The sequence below is a fragment of the Aulonocara stuartgranti genome (assembly GCF_965226115.1).
Source record: "Aulonocara stuartgranti genome assembly, chromosome: 23".
NCBI lineage: Eukaryota > Metazoa > Chordata > Actinopteri > Cichliformes > Cichlidae > Aulonocara > Aulonocara stuartgranti.
Window position 1 is genome coordinate 6,428,584 of NC_138958.1, and position 20,588 is coordinate 6,449,171.

The 20,588-nt window shown below is 40.1% G+C and overlaps 2 protein-coding genes across 3 annotated transcripts; one reads left to right on the forward strand and one right to left on the reverse strand.

Moving 5' to 3' along the window:
- Positions 1 to 416: 416 nt before the first annotated feature.
- On the reverse strand, positions 417 to 7,324 carry ubxn6 (UBX domain protein 6). Its single transcript, XM_082522982.1, has 11 exons — positions 7,109 to 7,324; positions 6,479 to 6,636; positions 5,740 to 5,804; positions 5,001 to 5,129; positions 4,804 to 4,901; positions 4,608 to 4,683; positions 4,412 to 4,496; positions 4,073 to 4,292; positions 3,049 to 3,179; positions 2,763 to 2,911; positions 417 to 2,411 (listed from the first exon to the last, which is right to left on the reverse strand). Exons 1-11 carry the CDS (start codon positions 7,189 to 7,191, stop codon positions 2,286 to 2,288), a joined length of 1,320 nt encoding a protein of 439 aa, XP_082379108.1. The 5' UTR covers positions 7,192 to 7,324; the 3' UTR covers positions 417 to 2,285.
- A 1,431-nt stretch (positions 7,325 to 8,755) lies between these two features.
- uap1 (UDP-N-acetylglucosamine pyrophosphorylase 1) lies at positions 8,756 to 19,443 on the forward strand. Of its 2 annotated transcripts, XM_082523703.1 has the most exons (11): positions 8,756 to 8,886; positions 10,108 to 10,412; positions 11,522 to 11,726; positions 12,257 to 12,432; positions 12,521 to 12,693; positions 15,877 to 16,070; positions 16,167 to 16,307; positions 17,187 to 17,375; positions 17,628 to 17,669; positions 18,574 to 18,640; positions 18,740 to 19,443. In XM_082523703.1, the coding sequence occupies exons 2-11, from the start codon at positions 10,130 to 10,132 to the stop codon at positions 18,830 to 18,832; spliced, it is 1,563 nt and encodes a 520-aa protein (XP_082379829.1). In that variant the 5' UTR covers positions 8,756 to 8,886; positions 10,108 to 10,129; the 3' UTR covers positions 18,833 to 19,443. The 2 variants fall into 2 exon arrangements, with proteins under 2 accessions (XP_082379829.1, XP_082379830.1); XM_082523704.1 differs by lacking the exon at positions 17,628 to 17,669 and having other exon boundaries at positions 8,757 to 8,886.
- Positions 19,444 to 20,588: the final 1,145 nt, after the last annotated feature.

The following is a 20,588-nucleotide window of genomic DNA, read 5'->3' on the forward strand; positions in this document are numbered from 1 at the left end:
AGAGGAGGGAAACTCCCACCAACACATCCATTAAAAGATGATGTAGTCTGGTTAAAGACACTTTGTATTTCATCCAATTAACCCTTTAAAGCCAGAACCATAAAATAATTGCCAGAAAATTATAATTTTATGAAAATGGAGTGATTATTGAACTGTCTGCATATATGAATTTTAAGTTGTATCATATTTGTTATAACCGGTTCTTTTCTTTTTGCAATTTATTTTTTTCATAGGGAAAATAATCTGCAATAATGCATTAAATATCATACACTTGACTTTATAGGGTCCAAATCTGAGAGCAGTAAATGGCTGGCTGCTAAACTAATTTCACATTTAAGGTATCAGCACATCAAGATGTTGCACATATTATGAAGGCTTTGCAAATAAATACATGTCCAACACAGGAATAGAAAACATTTCTTATTCCAAAGACAACTTTTATTTATTTTTTTTAAACAGACTTCTGTTTGTTAAAAGTTAAGAGGCTTTGCAAGCGATCGTTATTACAGGCAGCTTAAAAAGCAACAGAACACCACTCGGAAGGAAACATCTGGACAGATCACAACTGCTCACTTAATTATTTCATACTGTTATGGTGCTAATGAAAGATCTACATCCCTTTTATGCAATACCTGTGGACAAGCGTTAGACTGCAGAAAGGTTTCTTTTGGCTGATTCAACCTGGGCTGTGAATGAAATAGTGGACATCAGTTTGTTTCCCCATCACCCAGTTCTAATTTGTGTGTTCAGTGTGCAACTGACCATTATTAGCAACATAAGAGGGGAAAAGACAGTAACCCCTAACCTTAGACTGATGTTACATAATTGTGTACATTTCCCTTGTGATGCATGGAAATGGTAAGAGGTAGGCTGTTGTCATTTAACCAACCACTACAAGGAGAAAGTAATTAGGTTTTAAAGTTCTACTTGGTAAATGCTCATGTACAGCAAAACCACAAACAAAATAAACGTATGCAGCTTGAATAAACTTTGAAACTTCAGTCTCTTTTGCAACTTGAGTTGTCACTGGATTCAGTTCGGACAGTTGGTGTTTTGAGGCGTTTTCATGTACTCGGACCCTTTTTATGTGGAGAAAAATAAGTGTTTGATGCAAACAAATACAAAAAATAATTAACCACCATTTTCAATACAACAGAAATCCATGCTGCCAGAAATTTGGCTATCTCCATGCCAGGGTGGAGTTGGTTACACAAAGCTTCAACATAAAATTCAAACATTAATCATTTAAGTGTGAACAATGTAATAGTAGAGGTGTTTAGGCCCCTCCCTACTCCCCAAAATATCCTTCATTGTTACAAACTTACAAAATAGTTGATTCCAGTACTAGAATTGCCTTCACATTGTCACCACATGGCTGACACAATTATAAAACTATATATATATGGGCCTCATCTTTTAATTATTTTTAAGTTACCCCTCTGTTTTGTCTCAACATAAATTTCAAAATTATCCAAAATAAAAATTTTGATTTATGAATTCTGATTTAGGCTCATGCTCATACTGAAGCAACAACAAAAGACAGTCTGTGTTGTAACACCAAGGAGCCCAAGGCCGCTCCGGAGCAGAGGACAAAAGGGCAACAGAAGCTTATGTATGTTTTCAGCAATAAAGCCAGACTCGTATCACATCAAATCAGTTAACAGACTACACTGAGCTAATCTCGAACAAAGCACAGAGCATTTCAAGTCTGAAGTAAAGCCAGTGCATTGACACCCAGCAGCCTTACAAAAAAAAAAAAAAAAAAAAAAAAAATCACAGGAGCCGCTGAAGGAGCTGAGATACTTAACGTGATTCAACAATTGTATCTTGAACGGTCTTTGCCATTTATTTTTTTTCTAAAGGGGAGGGAGTGGTGACACAGTTAAAACAGGGTCTCAACATGCTTTGAAAACTCTACCTGACTGACTTGGGTAGAACAGGAAAGACTGCAGCTGCAGAGTCTGTTTACTACACAGCATGTACAATCAGGATGCAAAACCCCCCAAAACAAGCATGTGCTCTTGCTTTCTCCTTCCATCTGTCAGCAGTGCTTCCTTCAACATGTCCTGCTGAAGCAGGCTGTGTTGTGACCTCATCCCCATGGGGAGATTATGCTCAGCCCAACAAATATATTAGGGTAACATTGCCCCTAATCTATCACTGCTACCGACTTAGGTTAGTGTTTGCAAAAATAAATGTGTCACTAGTAAAGGGCTGAATTCACCCCAGTAGTGTGAGAGGAAAGAGGAAGGTAGAGGGGAGGGTTCGGGAGAGAGTACTCTTGCTCAGCTCAGGCTCCGAATGTTTTCCAGCAGTTCCGGTTTGAGGAGAGTGGGGCTCTTTCCACCTGCAGCTGCAATATCAGCCTGCACAGCTGCATCCCAGGCAAACGTGAGCAGCGCAGCAGGGACCTAAAATATAAGGGAAGTCAGTACAATACAGATTATTTTTCGTTTAAAAGGGAGAAAATTAGTAGTTCAAATGTAAATGTGACACTTTACCTCAACATCAATATTACCTGACTAAAAACGACCTCAAACATTCACTCTCTGTTCTAAAAATTTGCCACAAACTAAAACCTGAATTAAAACCCCTGCTCTGTGCTGTGGGTTTTAACATTGAAGTTTGTTTTCATTCTCCCAGTGCCCACATTCATCAGAAAGAAATACTAAATACAGTGTTACATTTTAGGGCAACAATGGGACTGACAAAAAAATTAATCCACAGGCCAGTTTGCCAAGTAGATTCTGATTTCAACCCACCAAGTTGCACTCTGCGAGAGCAATGTCTTCAGATTCTTGTAGTTTTTGACCTCCAGGAGCAATCAGTTCAAAGGGCTGCCAACCGTCCACCAGAGACTCCCGCATGAAGGAAAACAGCACAGGCATCCGGTCCCAGGCATAAAATGTTCCTGAGAGGGTCACAAATCATGAGCAGTTGTGTCAACAATGCCCACAAAACTACAATGTGTAGGATTTTTCAGAGTAAAATGCTTTTGGTTTACTCAATTGATTTAATCTTGAAGTACATTTTAAATTGTGGCTTCACCTTGTAGCAGGTTCCCATCAGGTAGTCTCACCCTGAGCAGGGTGTAGTTGTATTTCCTCCTCTCCCTCTGTTCCTCTTTCTCCCTCATGGCTTTAGTGCGCAGCATGGCACTCTTCTCTACTAACTCACTCCTGTGAAACACACAAGGGACTCATTCGCTGATAGACAAACACTAGTAAACCAGGGAAACTTTTCTGGCTAGAGGCACATGACACACCCAGAGGCTATAAAAAGAACATCAGCATTAAATAATCCATTATTCTTGGGTGTGCAGTTAATAGTGGAAACCTAGAGTCAAATACTGCCATACAACCCAGGACAACTAAGAGTTAAAAAATAAATAAATCATAATTTCAATGCTGCAGTCGTTTAAAAAAAAAAAAAAAAAAGAGGTGTTAGTTGTACACCCTTTCATGGAAACAGTATTCCCTGATGGCTGCGCCCTCTTGCCCCCATGTCTCAGTCTAATCGAGCATCTGTGGAATGTGCTGGACAAATAAGTCCGATCCAAAGAGGACCCACCTCAGAATTTACAAGACCTAAAGGATCTGTTGCTTTACATCATGTTGCAAAGTTATGAGAACTAATGATCCATCGAGGGGTCACTGTCTACTGCACACATCCAGGAGACTGTCACTGTCTCCTCTGAATCTTCTTTACTTGGTTACTCAAACTTGGAAACCATGTGGAACAAATATAACCAAAACCTAGTTTGATCACCAGCATATTTAGGGGCAAACTGTTACTTGTGGTTCTTTTACAGCAGTCTTGTAGGATAAATTCAAACAGGGATGAAGTTTCTCTAACCACACTGTCACAGACAAATTGCAAATCCTATGAGCCAAATATTGATCTTTACTCCATTTCACTGGAACTGCTACCACAGCGAGTGAAATCAAGTAACTGATCTGACTGCACAGACAATTCATTAAAGAAAAGAGAGACAACATTTCACTACCACCTAACTAGAATTTATAGCTGACTTGAATTAGATCCATTTTTTGGATTGAAAGTGAGTCTATACCTCTGCTGTTGCTCCCTTTTGAGCTCCTCCGCTGTCAGGTTGTAGAACTCTGGCGGCAGCTCAAAGCGTTGAGCGTTAGGAGACTGCCTGAAAGCTTGAGGCTGCCTGTCCAGCTGCGCTCTGACCGGCTCGCCTCTCTGAAGACGATCCCTCCTCTCCTTCATCAGCTCCAGCGCATCGGGGCTCTGCTCTGGCAAAACCAGGAACTCCTCTTCCTCCTCTGATCTCCGTGAAAGGTGGGCACGCGTTAAAACAATGTAAAGACTGAATGATGCATAAATGAAAATCACTGGCAGGTGAGCAGACACATACTGCTCATAAATATCACTATTCATTTACCTTGGCCCTCTATGGGAAGCATCACACTTGTAAAGCCCAGAGCCTGCAGGAACTCCCTGCTGCCCTCCACAGACTTTACTTTCTCCTGAAATAACACAAGGAATCTTATAAGACATGCAAAATTATCTTGTTTTCTTATAGAAATCCCATAAAGTCTGCTACAAATAGTTAGTCTTGATCCAGGAACGTTACACACCTGGAACACTTTGTTGCTGAGTTTAATTTTCCTGTATTTCTCTTCTGTGGGGTTCTTGCATATATTTTCAACATATCTGGAAACAAAACAATGACAACAAAAAAAAAAACTTTGATGTCTAGAACAGATATTCAAAATCTGTGACAACAGCATAAAACATTTACATATGTAATTAACATCACCATCAGCGTCTTACTTGCTTATGATGTCCACAGCAGCCTTCACTTTCTCTCTGTCTTTGTTAAATGTGTGCATCATCATAACAGACGCCTCGACTGCATCTTCCTCAAACCGCTGCAGGGAAAAATTGCATGTTTATCAAAAGCACCGATTAGATAAGCATTCAGTCTGACTGCACACACGTTATAACTGAACCAACATCCTCAGACATACCATTAAAATGGCCTCTTTAATGTGTATTTCCCTCTCACTCTTGGTTAATGTGGCTCCAGTTAGTGGACAGATGAAATAGACGCCTGATACTGAGAGAAGGGTGGGATCTTTCACTGGCACTTTGGAGCCCTGGGAGGAAAATGTCAATCAGTGTTGTTAGATTCAGTGATGAAATTTTCATCCACACTAACAGGCCACCGCTATTACTCTGAATTTAATACAGCTCACATAACTAGGCGGCTCCTTTTCTGATATTCTGAATTAGGCCTCACAACCACTGACGTATTTTCCAGTAAGGACATGTATAATTCAGGTTTCAACAAGCATATAGGGGTTTTTTTTTCATATAAAAAAAGAAAGTTCTGGCTTTTCAACTAAAGAAAACCACTAGGATTGTGATAAAAGAATTTTAGTACTGAACAGATTTAAGGTAAATAAGGGAAGATTAAAACAAAAGCCCACTGTCTGGCTGGAGAAGGACACCTACTTTTATGAAACTGACATTGAGATGAACAGCTGTCTGCACCTATGCTGCCCTTTTCAACACTGGACACTGTATGATAGGCTGTGTATAAACAGGAATATTTACTTTAATCAGTCATGAAAACAGCTTATCAGGAGTACTGTCTTCTTCAAAGTGAAAGAAAAAATTGAAATATTTTAAGAAGTTAACCACAGTCGATGTGAACCAAAATTAGCATGAAAATTGTGTCACAATTCTGGTTTATGCAACACTTACCTCTGCTGCAGCTGCCTTTTCTTTTTCAGCAAGTGCAGCTGCCTCGGCCTCAAGTTCTCTTTTTACTGCAAGCACGTGTAGAAAACAACTGTTATAACCAGAATATTTTTTAACAGTTAATAAATAATTTTTTTAACCAAAAATATTACCTCAAAATAAAAATCTTTGCCGTTTGCTTTATCAGTTTAAAACAGTATCTAATCATATCTACTTCCCATTGACAGGATCAGCATCTTAATATAAACATAAAGATTATATACTTGATGCAAATCTTCCCATGAATACAAAAACAATGATTTTTTTTTTTTAAATAAATACTTTTTTGGTTCAGGGACGAGTTGCTACCTCAAGTGGAGGAATTGAAATATCTGAGGGGGGAGAAAGGTCTGGGCTTCTCTGCTTAGGCTGCAGCCCTCACTAACTGGCCTCAGTTAAACAGCAGAAAATGAATGGGTGGGTGACTTCTATGATTATGTGGTTTTTCAGAGGTAATAAACGTTTTTGGTGGCTGATCTTTCATACACTGGATATAGTGTACAGTAGCAGACAACAAATTTAGAAGATATGTTTTTTTTTAAACAGATCAACTATAATAATCCGTAGAGTGCTTCACAGTCCAAAACATGTTTTAATACCCACAACTGAATTATCCTAATACCCACAACTGAAACGAGGAGGCTGACGTTCATCTGTGTTTGATAGACACCACCTGGTGTAATAACAGGGCTGCATGTCTCACCCTGGGTCCTAATGGCGTCCTGGGAGGTGTGAACCTTCGGCTTCTGATGCTGTTCAATCCTGGCCAAGGCTGCAGCTCCAGCCCTCTGGGCTCCTTCACTGGGGGCATGGCGATCGTGCTTGACACTGGATCTGCCCTGCCCCACCTCAGGCTTGGCACTGTAGGGTTATTAGGAGAGAAACAGGACTATAAGAGGAGACGTGTTGTGGCTTCACAGTAGGAAGAAGAAAAGACAGTGCTAAGCTAAGTAGCAACGACAACAGTACAAACACGTCAGAATCACAACAGCTCTGCTTCCTGTTGAGAAGCAGGTTTGCTTAGTTCTTTAACTAAACAAGCTTGTGCAGGGATTAACTGTTAGTCAGGTCACCATGAAATTATACAGTCGCCCCCCGCCGTGCTCAAGAATATATAACAGTTAGCCGTTTGACAAACACCCGTGAGAAAAACACACACAAATTAGCACTGTTGTGGTTAGCTTCAATACATGGGGAGACGGAAAAGCGGTAGTCATTACTGATCAGCTGTCAGCTATGAGATAAGTCCGTTTAGCCAATGTTAAATAGCTATCTGTGCGGCTAGCTCTGCTTAGCGCTGTAGCAGCTGAGAAAAGAAAAGTTTGTTATTTGCCTGGTGTCTTCCGTTAGTTTCTTCCCGGGTCCCGCGGATTTAAATTTGATGTCTTTCTTAAAGTCATCGAAAAACTTCTTCATTTTCTGTAGCTGCACAAAAATCTGACTACCAGGAAAAAACAAACAGATGGGCAGCACCCAGCCTGGTTTTAGCGAGGAAGAGGAGGACCACAACAAAATTGTTTCAAATGAGAACAAACTGCTTCCGCCTCATCACGAGAGACGGTCGCCCCCTCGTGGTTGAACTCAGAACTGAAAGTCCAACCAGATCAGTTGTTCGTGTTTTATAAGACAACTTTATTTTTTATTATTTGACCTTTTTGTTTGTTTGTTTGTTTGTTTGATTACATGTACTTACATGTTTGCTGAAATTACCCGAGTATTGACTGGCTCACACACACACACACATATTATGCTATCACATTCTGGAAACACATCACATTAAGTTACTAAAAGCTAATTTTAGCTGTTCCCTAATTCACAAAGTGGTTGGCCCAATGCAATGCAAAAAATGTTTTGTGTCTCTTCCTGAGCTCGAACCAGTGATCTTTTACTTATTAGGTAAAACTGTAAACCAGTTACTACTATGGCAAACATAATGAGCTGTATCAATGTTAGACTAATATCAGTGTGAACAGTAATGAAAGAACAAAAGGAAAAACAAATTAAAAGAGATTAGTAAACGAGTTTACAACACACAAATGAAAAACAATAATTTGTGTTTTTATTCTTTTTAGTTTAAGTGGAGATATGTACATTAGCTGGTTCATTGAAGCTGACTGCTCTGTCTCTACCTGTCTGATGATTTACCTTTGATTACATTCATAAAGCTGCTTTAGACTATCAAAGACTGTTAAGAACAAGTACAAATACGAAAAAGTGATGACAAATAGTATAACATAAAGCTTGCATGATTCGGCATGTCGGCAAATACAGATATATCAGAAAAAGAAGTGCATTTTCATCTCTTTATTAAAGTAATCAAAGAAACTGTCAAAATATCTCTTTGGGCTCAGTAGGCGAAGCCATAAAATTTATATAAATAGAATTTCCAAAAATACAGTTAGTCGTTCATTTTTCCTTCACATTTTCCAAAGCTGTCCAGAGGTGTTAAGAGTTTTTGATGGTGTGGTGCAAAAAAAAAAAACAACTATTAGCTGTTCATGACTTGTTGCAATACAATCTGACAAGAAAATTTCAGACATGTTTCTCAAACATGATTTCAAGACAAAATAAAAGCTGTGATCAGTTTTTGGCAAGGGGACTTGTATATATATCCTTCATTTATTCTGGTAAAAAGGGAAATTGACGTCAAAAATGTATTTTTAAGAAAGATGTGCCCAAGGGGGCAGCACAAATGGCAGAAAATGGTTATCTCAAGATATTTTAAGTGGCCAGAACAGACTGCTGTGATTATCAAATAGGTAGAATCAAGAAAGGTTCTTGCAAAACAGACCATGTCTTTACTTTATATATAACCTTTTCAGAAATCCTATTGACTGCAGTCTATTTAACCATATAAGCAAATATATTACACAGATAGAAAACAGTTTTTGGCACAAAATCAGACACACACACTCCTAGCATAGAGTGATTAAATTTACAGGTGGCACTTGAACGCATCACTGACTTGATTACACATGCACACCTCCTGCCACGTCAAATGTGACGTAGCAGGAGGTGTATTCCGGGAGGGAGGCGAATAGTGACCAGTGCGAGCGAATAGTCATCGATTGGCATTAATGATCTTACACCGGAGAGGAGTCTTTGTGAGAGGTAAGAGTTAAATATTTGATTTACTTCTATCTGCTGTGTGTGCAGCAACCTGAGCGGTTTCCCGCTCCTCAGTCGGGCGGATATTTGCTAACATGTGCCCGGCTGTAGCTTGACTGATGCGCAGACCGCGGCTAACTATCTTATACAGTGACTGAAAATGAGGTTCACTAACTCTATGCGCTTCTTAGCAACAGTCCGTGTTATTACATTGTGCTAACACTGGATTTATCTGTGCTCCGAGTCAACACAGCAGTCCCTGCTACCTCTTTACAGGCTCACCGTCACAGTCATGTTGGAGATGTGAAGTTTAAAAGTTTTATAAACACTTTAACTAAAAGTGATATATGAGTATTGTGTATTACAGCTGTAGATAATTCAGGTTGTGTGGCTGTGGTGTTAGTCGTCAGCATCCCATTGAAAAGCTCACTTACAGAGGAGATTTCTTTGGTGTAAACCCTCTTAGAAAACATCATAATATCGCGTTGTTACACAGCTATTATTGTACTGTTGTAATTATCAATCATAATAAGCAAACATAATGGGTATGAAAGAGTCAGTATTCACACTGTGGTATAAATGAAACTATCCTCGACCTTATTCTATAGTGTTGTGACGACTTCCTGGTAAAAGTGGGTGTGGATTTAAACAAATAGGATAAACATTCCAGCAGTGCTTGTTTTACCTACACTACAACTAGCACAGGGCTATTAAATACTCTTATCATGTTTCCACCTTCCATCAGAAGATCTTCAGTCACTTTAAGGACATTGGCTATGTCATCAATTATTTTTTTACTCCTAAAATTTGTTTTTATATACACATACAGTTTCTTGGGTGCTCAAAATGAGCTTTTAGTAGTGACTGTACTAAGAAATATGATTGGTCCACATGAAACTATAGGAAAGAGTCTATGTTACCTTATATAACAGATTTTTTCTGTAATTTTTTTTTACCCATTTTACTTAAAAAAATTATTTAAAGGTGAGTAAATTAAACCACACTGTTAAAAAAAGCTACAAGTATTTTTTAAAAGGTCCTTGCAGAAGGCCATATCTATATGTGGGAAAAACCCTGCAAATGTTTGGATATTGTAGTGCGACCTTTCTCTTATCATCTATTTTTTTATATTTACATAAAGGCCACCGGCTTATACAAAAACAACACAAGACCTGGGGCATGTTTTTCAGTTCTTTTTAAATAAAATAATCTTTTTTCCCACAGTTAATTAAAAGCACAGGTGATCATGGACCCAAACATCAGCACACTCAGGCAGAAACTGGCTGACGCCGGCCAGTCTCACCTCCTGCAGTTCTGGAACGAGCTGAGCCCTGAAGAGCAGGCCGAGTTGACCCAAGAATTGGAGGGTATGGACTTTCAGGAGATCAACGGATTCTTCAAGAATGCCATGCAGACATCTAACAGCAGCAAACAAGGGAAGATGGACTGCCGCATGGAGCCCGTGCCCAGGGAGGTGCTGGGAAGTGTGACGAGAGACAGGGAGAGCGTCAAAGACTGGGAGCTGACAGGTGAAGTATATTCTCACCTATTTACTGCTTTTGACCTTTAAACTGTACTTACTCGGTATACTGAGTGTTTTAAGGAAACATAAAGCATTAGAATTGGGAGTATTTTATTTTAATGAGAATATGTAAGCTATTATCACTTGTTAAACAAGATTCGCCTAGTTACCGCAAGCACGTTTAACACAATGAAATCTTGACAGTGATGACCTGCAGGTAAGAGAGGAAAGCTTAACTGGTATCAGACTGGGAAGCTTAAGTGGATTAAAACATCACATGGGTAACCCAGCTGGATGAATAGTTGTTCTCATGGCAATATTTTTAAGTATCCACATCCAGATGTTAGCTCACAGAAAAACAGCCCATTAGATCAAAACTTTTGCAAAAGCTTATTACAAAGTTCCAGTCATGCTGCGTCAGAAGCTCCATGTCTATCCATTGTGCGTTTCTGGGCAAGGGTTGACATTTGAGTAAGTTGCTGGAATTATTCATTATGTTTTGCGCAATCCCTCATTTTCATTCTTCCCGGGGCTGTATGACTATCTCGGTGGGCAGCAGAAACATCTGGTGTTGATTTGTACTTGACGTAACTGGAGTTCCCTCTTGACCCTCAATCATGAGCTCATTGTGATCTGTTGGGACAAAATCTGTGTTGCTGGGTGTGGGGCATGTGTCAAAGTTTATGGATTAACCCACTACATAAAACTTGCTTCCTGGCACCAACCAGTAGGAAGAGAGTTTCATATCGTGTCACGTTGCTGCAGTTTATGTAAGACAAACTGGAACCATTATAAACTATTGGTACATTGAACCATAGTAAAATCTTGAGTGGGGTTGTAAGATTTTAGCTCATATAATGTGTCACGTCCACAAGTACTCCAGAACCAGTCATAAAATGTTGCTAAACTGTTTGGATTAATGTTATCAGAACTGTTTTGTTAAGTTTATTATTATTCATCTACTAACCAGGCAATAAGAGGTCTGCAGAGATTAGATACTGTGCATTGTGTGCCATCATATCAGTGTACAACACTAAATGCATGGCCCTGTTTTAAATAAACTACAGGACACATTTCTGCTACTATTTATGACCGTTGTGCTGTGTTGCCCTTTAGGTCTTCAGTGCATCTCTAAGAATAAAGTGGCAGTCTTACTGCTGGCAGGAGGCCAAGGAACCAGGCTGGGGGTCTCGTACCCCAAAGGCATGTACGACATTGGGCTGCCGTCCCACAAAACCCTCTTTCAGATCCAGGCTGAGCGCATCTTGAAGCTGCAACAGCTGGTTGAGCAGTCGCACAAAACCAAGTGCTGTATCCCCTGGTGAGACACGAGGTTTCCATGACTAAGGCGTTTTAGTCGACTAAATCTACAGCTTGATTTGAGGAAAAATAAACAAGCTCGAGCAACCAAATAGGGCTATCCTATTTGTAAAGTGAACTTCAGCTGTTTGTCCCAATTATGTTAGCATGATGATTAACTGGGTCAAGTCACTGTGTGAATCAAAGGAAACTCAGTCAAGGAAGCTGTGTTGCCGGAAAAGCTTTAAGTCCCTGCAGGGGAGATCCAGCAGTTTATAGTTTTAAAATATGAATGATCGAGATAAAAAAGCAGGAAATAGAGTTGTGCGTGTCAGATTTAACGTAGTTGAAGGATATGTTAGAAACATCTTCATCAAGTTGTTACTTTTTATTGTCTGCTATAAACTTAAGTATTATACTGTTGGTTCAAGCTAACATCACCTTTGCTGTTAAGTTTTTGTAAGAGATGATGGAGATGTTTTCTGCAGCACTGCACAATTGTTAAATTGTTTAAAATGCATAAGTGCTGCGTTCTTTCCGTGTTGCCTTCAGGTACATCATGACGAGCGGCAGGACAATGAAATCCACAAAGGATTTTTTCTCCAAACATAACTACTTTGGTTTGGACAAGAACAGCGTGGTCTTCTTTCAGCAGGGCATGCTGCCGGCCATGGACTACAACTGCAAGATCATCCTGGAGAGCAAAGGAAAGCCCTCCATGGCTCCGGGTATGTCCACACATATACAGAAGTGTATGTATGCTTCATTCACAGTGTTGCTCAGTGTGTGAGAAATGTGTCTGTGTTTGTGTTCTAGACGGTAATGGGGGTCTTTACAGAGCTCTCGGGAACCAGGGTATCCTGGATGACATGGAGAGGAGGGGGATTGAGTCCATCCATGTTTATTGTGTTGATAACATTTTGGTCAAAGTGGCTGACCCTGCCTTTGTTGGTTTCTGTGTGCAGAAGGGAGCGGACTGTGGCGCTAAGGTTGGTCATACCACCTATTTTTTTCCTTTTTTCTTCTTCTTCTTTCAGCTGCCCGCTCTAGGGGTCGCCACAGCAGCTCATCTGCCTCCATCTTTGGTGAATTTCTTGTGGTAGCACCTTCCAAAGTTACTGACAAGGGCGGTAATTCCAAACTTTGGGTTCAACAAAGGTGTGGTGTGGTGCTGATGCCATCATTTGGGGAGTGACACTAATATTTTTTCTGTGGGAATGTGTGGAACTGGGTCTAGACTGGACATGAGTAGTACTTATCCCCTTGAAGCCGAGTAAGTCATATTTGATACACGAGTTTTTTTTAGTTTTTGAGACTTTACCCCCCCAAAACCAAAACAACTGACTTCTTTTTGCATTTATGTTAATCAGTACCCAAATCAGGCCACATAAAAAGGCACGACAAAACAAAAGATAAAGAACCGAGGAAGCAGTAAAGATATTTTATTCCCCTCCTAAAGTTGCCTGAACACTGATAAGTCACCTCGAAGCACTATAAAAGTAACACTGAATTGAATTCATAAATCTAAAGTTGACCTTTATCAGACCTTTTAGTATCAGTGATTGCACACACAAAGATTAAAAGTCATTAAATAGGAATGGCACATACAGATGAGTCATGCAAATACTAAAGCATGTATTTGAGTTAGGTAATATGTATGCCAATAGTCGAGTCATGTTTGTAGTGTTTTATCCAGTCTGAGCAGTTAGTCTCGTTCTTCTTGAGCAACCATTTATCATGTATGACAGTTTCATACATGATAAAAAAAATAAATGAAAGAAATCTGCCCACATGACCCTGTGGGCTTAAATTGTAAGAAACAAATGTGTAAAATTACCGAAAAGGTTTTGGTAGCTCATTGTGTAGACTCTTCTTTTTTATGAAACAAAAGTTTCTGTTAATTCACAGAAACCTCTTTTTTTATACAGTGGACCTGCTGTAAAAGACAGAAACCTATATAGTACAAAGTGAAACAGAGGAAATTTGCTGTCACTTAATCATGTGTTACCCTGTGAGCAGGCACTGAGGAGGTCTTCATCAGCAGGAAAAACTGAGGGCTCGTGAAAATATGATCCCAAGTCCAAACTTTATGCCCTTCTTCACAGCTGCCCAGGGGTCTAATTGGAGTCTTAGCCAGGCCGATTCTGGCCCTTGGACCTTATGTTTGAAAACCCTGTTCTAGAAGGTCCGAAGGGTGACAAGTGTGGGATGTCATATATCGAAAGGTGGGGTCAGTTTAACTTGGCAGGTTCCAGATAGCTGCACCTTCCACAACTTACCACTGGGTGGAGTTGTAATCCACTTCTGCAATCTTCTTTTGCACTACACTTAGCTTTCTAGGAAATTTAGGAATGAGCCCAGAATCTTCTTTTGCCTACTATTATGGTCTTAGTTGATAGTGTGATGTGAAGATGCCACTTTTCCCACATATTTTGGAGCCTTCTTGTCCTGTGAAGTGTTAGTGATAACCACTGTTCCACTGTTCCACTGTGCCACAAGTTTAAGTAATTAATTAGTAATGTGATTTACTATAAAAGGATAATCCCAAAGAAGCTTAATGTTGCAGAACTAAAGACATAAAGGAGTTCTGATTTATAAAATAATATTTTCACGTATAGACTCGCAAAAGAATTTGAGCAGAATCTAGTTTGTGGTGATGTGAAAATTCAGTACTCACTGGCCAAGATCTGCTGCTGAGGAGGCTATGTTCGAGATAAAAAGTTTTACATTTATTCTTCACCATTATTCATTCTGTGAAGATCCTGCTGACCTTGGTGCAGAGATAGTTAGAGGGACATTTTTCTAAAATAACACCTACTGACGAGCTAAGCGATAAGAGTCCAGTACACCAGAAAGAGTGTAACCATCAGGAGACCTCTGTTTTTAGCTTTAACAGTAAAATATGACTGATATATGTGTGACTAAGCTTTGCTGGCAGATCTTACTAATTAATTTCTAAACAAACCACATACTACTTCAAATACATCAAAGTATGAAGTCAAGATTTCACTTTTTTAACTGTTTTTGCACAAATTACGTGCTTCAGTGTGTGTTGGATAGCTGAAAAGTGCCTGAAGGATCCTGCTACTTTTTGATTTCCTCTAAGAAGTAGAAGCACTATGTATATTTTCCAGCTAACATAGAGCAGAGTGAACTAATTATTGTAATAAGATCACCCAGACCCTGCTTCTGTTTGAAATTATGAGATGTGGGGTGGAGCAGCGATGGAAGAATCAGATCAGAGCGGGGTACCACCCTCTCATCGTAAATTACTAAGCTCCGCTAACAGTTCATGTGGCTTCACCAACCCCCCCTGCCAAACCCCTACCAGTTTACCATCCCCCCCTCAGGACCCTGTCATTAGTAACCGACAGATAGGAAGGGGGGAAGGATTTTTCATTCAGTGCAGACTCGTAACTTACTGGTTGTAAAATGGAGTGCACCGATTGCTTCATAGCACTTTTATTTACTATTTTATTTCAGTTTTAGACTATTTCTGACTTTAAATAATTTACAGATAATTTGACTCATAAAGAGACAACAGTGAAAATATTTTGTAGTTTTTATATGGAAAACTAAATTTAGCACAATTAAAGTGTACCGATCTGGGGATTTTATTGTATAAATAGTTAAAGTAGAGAGTTATTAGCATTTTACAGTTGCTTATTTTTATTCTTTGACTTAACTAGAGTAGCTTTGCATGATTCATGTTAAAATAATCCTTTTTTAATATCATAACTTTTTTTGATACAGTTGATCGGTTCATCCTCTGTCTGAAACAAGCTTTTTTAGTTCCCTTCCTCCTCGCTTTAAACCAAAAATGTATGATTGGCTGTCTCTTGTGGACAAAATATTTGAACAGAACAATTGTGTGTGTCTGACCATATTATGTTTGGGATATCTGCTTTTATCAATATGATACAGAACCAAGAGTAGAAAAAATTGACTGAAGCTGAGCATTCAGAGCAGTCTGAAGCCTGAGCTTTGGAGTTACAGCAATTACTTGGACATGTGCTGAACTTTTGATTTGAATCTTTGCTTATTTTTGATGTGAGCATCCAGCAGTAACAGTTACATATGTGACAGTAAAAGGAAAAGCACAGTCCACTTTAAGTTGACTTTGTAGTAATCTGAGGTTTTTAGTAAGGTCATTTTGTGACATTGTTTCCCAGGTGGTGGAGAAAACAAACCCCACAGAAGCAGTAGGCGTTGTCTGCAAGGTGGATGGTCATTACCAGGTGGTGGAGTACAGCGAGATCACCCTAGCAACTGCTGAGAAGCGGAGCGCCGATGGTCGTCTGATGTTCAACGCAGCAAACGTGGCCAATCATTTCTTCAGCTTCTCCTTCCTCAGAGACATAGTGCAGTAAGGCAAAGCTATAAACACAGTTATCATTACGTTTCAGATTCTTTCAGCTTTACATCATCGTAATGAGACATTTTTTCCCCGTTTTCACATTAGGAAATACGAGCCCCAGCTGCAGCACCACGTGGCCCAGAAGAAGATCCCATATGTGGATGCTCAGGGTCAACTAATCAAACCAGAGAAACCAAACGGCATCAAAATGGAAAAGTTTGTCTTTGACATTTTCCAGTTTGCCAAGTGAGTGACGGTGCATTTTTTTCATATATGGCATAGAAAATATGAATGTGCGTGTGCATGCCAGTACCAGTTAGCTAAATCTTGCCTTATACTAACCCCACCTCCTTTTGAGAGGTGACCAGTTTGCATATATTTGGGGCCCTGGTTCTACTGGTCCTTGATTTTTTTCTTCCGTGCAAGGACTGTCTTTTTTTTTCCAGCCCTAATTTCTGCCCTCCAGTCGTGCCATTTCTGCAAGGTCTGGTCCAGCAGACTAAGCTTGCCAAATTCTCCACAGGGGGATGGAAGTTTATGAGCGGTTCCACATCCTTTAGTGTTACATGACATCAGCTCTGAGTCACGTCACTACTAATAGAACTTTATATTTAATGAAAGTATTCCTGTAACAGTTAACTGATGGAAAATCAAGGACACCATATCAAGCTTACTTCAAAGTTTTTGAAGATGTATTTTTAAAGTAAAGAAAAATCTATTTTTGATGCTACTGAAGACATGGATTTGACCCAAGTCTTCAGTTTTTAATGTGGCCTGCTCTGTTGTCTTATGACCTGTCTTAGAGCCATTTGGTCCATAAAAATAAACAAAACTTAACTGATTTCAGTCCTCTGCAGAAGCATTTTTATGTGTTCCTCTGGTCTATCTTTAGTGTGGCTGCTATTTTTATATCGCTCCATGGAAGTCACGCACAATCTGAAAGCACAGTGAAACCACTCCAAGCATAGAAAGAAAAATGACATTTTTGTTTTTATTTGTTGCGGTTTAATTTCCTGTTGAGTAACTAATTAACCTGCTAATTTTTCAATCCCTGGGAGCTGCTCGGTTGTGATGCAAGTCTTCGGTTTGCCTGTGTGCTGATGGGATGCTCTGTGTTTGTAACAGGACGTTTGTTGTGTATGAGGTGCTCCGAGAGGACGAGTTCTCCCCGCTGAAGAACGCAGACACTCAGGACGGAAAGGACACACCCACCACAGCCCGACACGCTCTGATGTCCCTCCACCACCGCTGGGTGCTCAACGCTGGGGGACATTTCATTGACGAGAACGGCAGACGTGTACCCGCCATACCCAGGTGACTACAGCATGTCATGTCACTTTACAAAAAACATACATAATAATGAGATCTTTGTGGTTATTCCCATCTCTTCGACACTTTCCACACGGTGGACAAACTGTATGCACTGACCTTTTTGTTTGTGTACAGACTGTATGCGCTGGACTTTTTGTTTGTTTTGTAGACATCGTATTCTTTTAGCTTCACACTCTCACTCCCCCTTCTCTCATGCTTGGTCTTGCTCCTGTGTGTCCCGTGCAATGTTTCCAGAGACGGAGCAGCAGGCAGTGTCACAGATGATGGCAAGAGAAAGTAATTATCCCTCTGCAGTACTGAGTGCATGGTGATGGGGTTTTGGCTTTCTTACCCTCTCGCTCAGACGTGTTAACACCGTGTAATATTACTTCTGATCCTTGACATCCCTTTCCTTCATTTCCACTGAGAGGAAAAGAGTCTGTAGAGGCCCTGCCAGTCGGCGGCCTTCTTTCAGTCTTTTTACGGTCAGTCGGGATGCAGGAAATGACATCGAGGATCAGTGAAGTCACCTGAAAACATGGTCTTCTTCCGCACCTTGGTTAAATGATCTACTATCATGTCAACCTGTGATATATTGCATGCTGGGTAAAGGGAGACAGTTACTAGACTGCAGATGAGCACACACCTGTTGGTTTCTGTACCAAATAGTTATGTGGTCAGCTTCATCGCTTGCTATTTTGCCTTTAAGTTTAAATCCACCCGCTTGTTTTTCCAGACAGAATTAAATGAGCATGTGCTTCACAAACTCTTTCGGCACCACGAATGTTTCCAACACTCTTAAAGGGCGTGCTTCTTTCTCAGTCATTCAGCTTTTCCATCAGGCAGCTGCTCAGCAAAACACCTGAAACACCTGATGTCTGATTAGTGATTTTTTCTCTCTGTAATCATCATCTAGAAATTAACACGTTGAGTGACGGCAGTCTCGCACAACGTTCCTTTCATTCGTCTGTTTTCTTCTAGCGGACTTCTATCACAAGTCAAAGGACTAATCACTTGTTGCGATGAAGCGCTGATTCTCTTTGTCCTCTAATCACAAGCCGCAGTAGAAGAACAGCTGTGTCAAGGAGTCCTAGCAGCTGTCTTTTCAGCTACAATTGCTTCTCTTCTTCCACGAGACCGTCACTCATTCGCTTTCTGTTTTTCTCCTGTGATCCTCTCTGAATTTGTCTTTCCACCGCAGCCTGAAGGATGGAACGGACCTGCCGATCAAATGCGAGATCTCCCCACTGGTGTCGTACGGGGGAGAGGTAAGAACACGTTGTACTAAATAAAACTCCAGATGTTATTCTTATCCATGAATACTCAGTAAAATACTAACATTGTCCTGATGGTGTCTGTACTTCAAGGGTCTTGAGGAGCTGGTGAAGGGAAAAGAGTTTCAACCAACTCTGACGATCGATAAGGAGGGAGTCCACCAGCTGGTGAAGAATGGGGTGTAATGACTGAACGGGAGAATGCGGGGAAGGAAACGGCCCAACTTCCCTTTATCTCTCATTGTATGGGAAGAGAAACTGTGATGTCATCGCTGTGCAATAACAAATATCACACACATGTGTTCAAGAAAGAAGCTGTCCTGTCCAAAATGAATGAATGAACAACATGAAGTTTACTTTTTAGCACCAGGCTTTCCTTTGCTTTGTAACTCGTTTTGCTTTTCTTCTTCTTCTTCTTCTTTTTTTTCCTTGAAGACTTGAACACAGCAAGAATTGAAGTATGAAAATCCTGTCATACTGACAGGTTGAAGCTGTCTGCAGGTGCATCTATTTATTTTGCTTATGAGACTTATTTTTATATGTACTGATAGATTATCTATTGGTGGAAATGGCCATCTACTTGTTTTACCTGGTGATTTTTTATGCAACAGCTGATTCAGACGAAATGATCACACAGATGTTTCCTACAATCAGATACGGTACATGGTCAGGATGTGGGGGGTATTTATAATAATTGCTTCTTCTCTGCTTGTAATCAGTGAAGACTGGATGTTATTCAGCTTTAAGAGACGCTATGGCTCATCTTTATTAAATACATTTTCCTACTTGGAAAGCAATGTCTTTGTGTCTGTTTAATTATTCAAATGGTGTTAACATGTTTTTTTGTCATATCTTTGCTCGCCGGTGTCTGCGAGGTGTGTTTTTTGCATTATAGCTCTTTGGTGTTGTGAATCACCATTTCCAGCAGATGGTTTATGTTCAAGATGGCTCCGAGGACGCAACGCTGCTGCAGCTATTCAGGGCATTTTTCTTTGTGGCTCCTTTCTGACTCACTTTCTTTCTCTCCCGCTCCATAACGGCGCTGTTAAGACTAAAGAAGGTCTCTTATAACGTCTATGGAAAGACAGCCTGACCTGTAGCTAAGCTGAAAAACTCTTTAATGGCATTTTAATCAGTACATTAATTCTTTAACATATTTCATACACTTTACCTGTTCTACTGAGAGTCCATATTCAGCAGATAACAGATATGTGACGTTGTTACTGGGCACAACATGCTCATGATGCTAGTATTTACAAGTCTTCAAAGTTTGCTCAAAAAAATCACATTTTAACTATGAATATTAGTATTCACAGTCAAACTTAGTAGTTTTAAAAAATCATGAATGAACCATTAATGGCTATTAAAATGAAACAAAAATAAATAATACTTAAAAAATTATTTATTTAATATTTATATTTAAAACGGATAAAAAGATGCAAGGCAGAGCTGGAGGTGAGGAGCCGAAGATTTGTTCCTTGTTCCGACACATCTGAATTAAATGAATGGCTTGTTACAAAGCCTTTGCCAAACTTCATGGCATGCTGAAGAGGTAACCCAACCATCTGATTCAGCTGTGTTGGAGTAGGGATGCATCTAAAAGCTGCTGGATAGTAGCTCTCGAGGACTGGAGTGGACACCCCTGATGTAAAGCTTTCATTAGGAGTGACCAGGATGGACAAGATTAGAAGTAGAGGGACAGCTCAGGTTGAGCGGTTTGGAGGCAAGACTGAGATGGTTTGGACATGTGCAGAGGACGGATAGTGGATATACTGAACAAAGGATGTTGAAGTTGGAGCTGCCTGGCAAATGGAAGACAGAGTGTGTTCATGATGTAATGAAGGAGGAGATGCAGAGTGTTGGTGTGGCAGGAGAGTGTTAGTGATAGTGTGAAATGGGGGCAGATGATCTTCTGTGGGGACCCCTAAAGGAAGTAGCTGAA

Excerpts from the sequence above, each read along its gene's own strand:
- ubxn6 (XM_082522982.1), bottom strand. The coding sequence starts at position 7,191 with ATGAAGAAGTTTTTCGATGACTTTAAGAAAGACATCAAATTTAAATCC. Across the intron at positions 3,180-4,072 it reads AAAAGGGAGCAACAGCAGAG|GAGTGAGTTAGTAGAGAAGA; the intron begins GTATAGACTCAC and ends TGTGTTTCACAG. Across the intron at positions 2,912-3,048 it reads TGATGGGAACCTGCTACAAG|GAACATTTTATGCCTGGGAC; the intron begins GTGAAGCCACAA and ends TGACCCTCTCAG.
- uap1 (XM_082523703.1), top strand. The coding sequence starts at position 10,130 with ATGGACCCAAACATCAGCACACTCAGGCAGAAACTGGCTGACGCCGGC. Across the intron at positions 12,433-12,520 it reads AAAGCCCTCCATGGCTCCGG|ACGGTAATGGGGGTCTTTAC; the intron begins GTATGTCCACAC and ends TTTGTGTTCTAG. Across the intron at positions 16,308-17,186 it reads GACATTTTCCAGTTTGCCAA|GACGTTTGTTGTGTATGAGG; the intron begins GTGAGTGACGGT and ends TGTTTGTAACAG.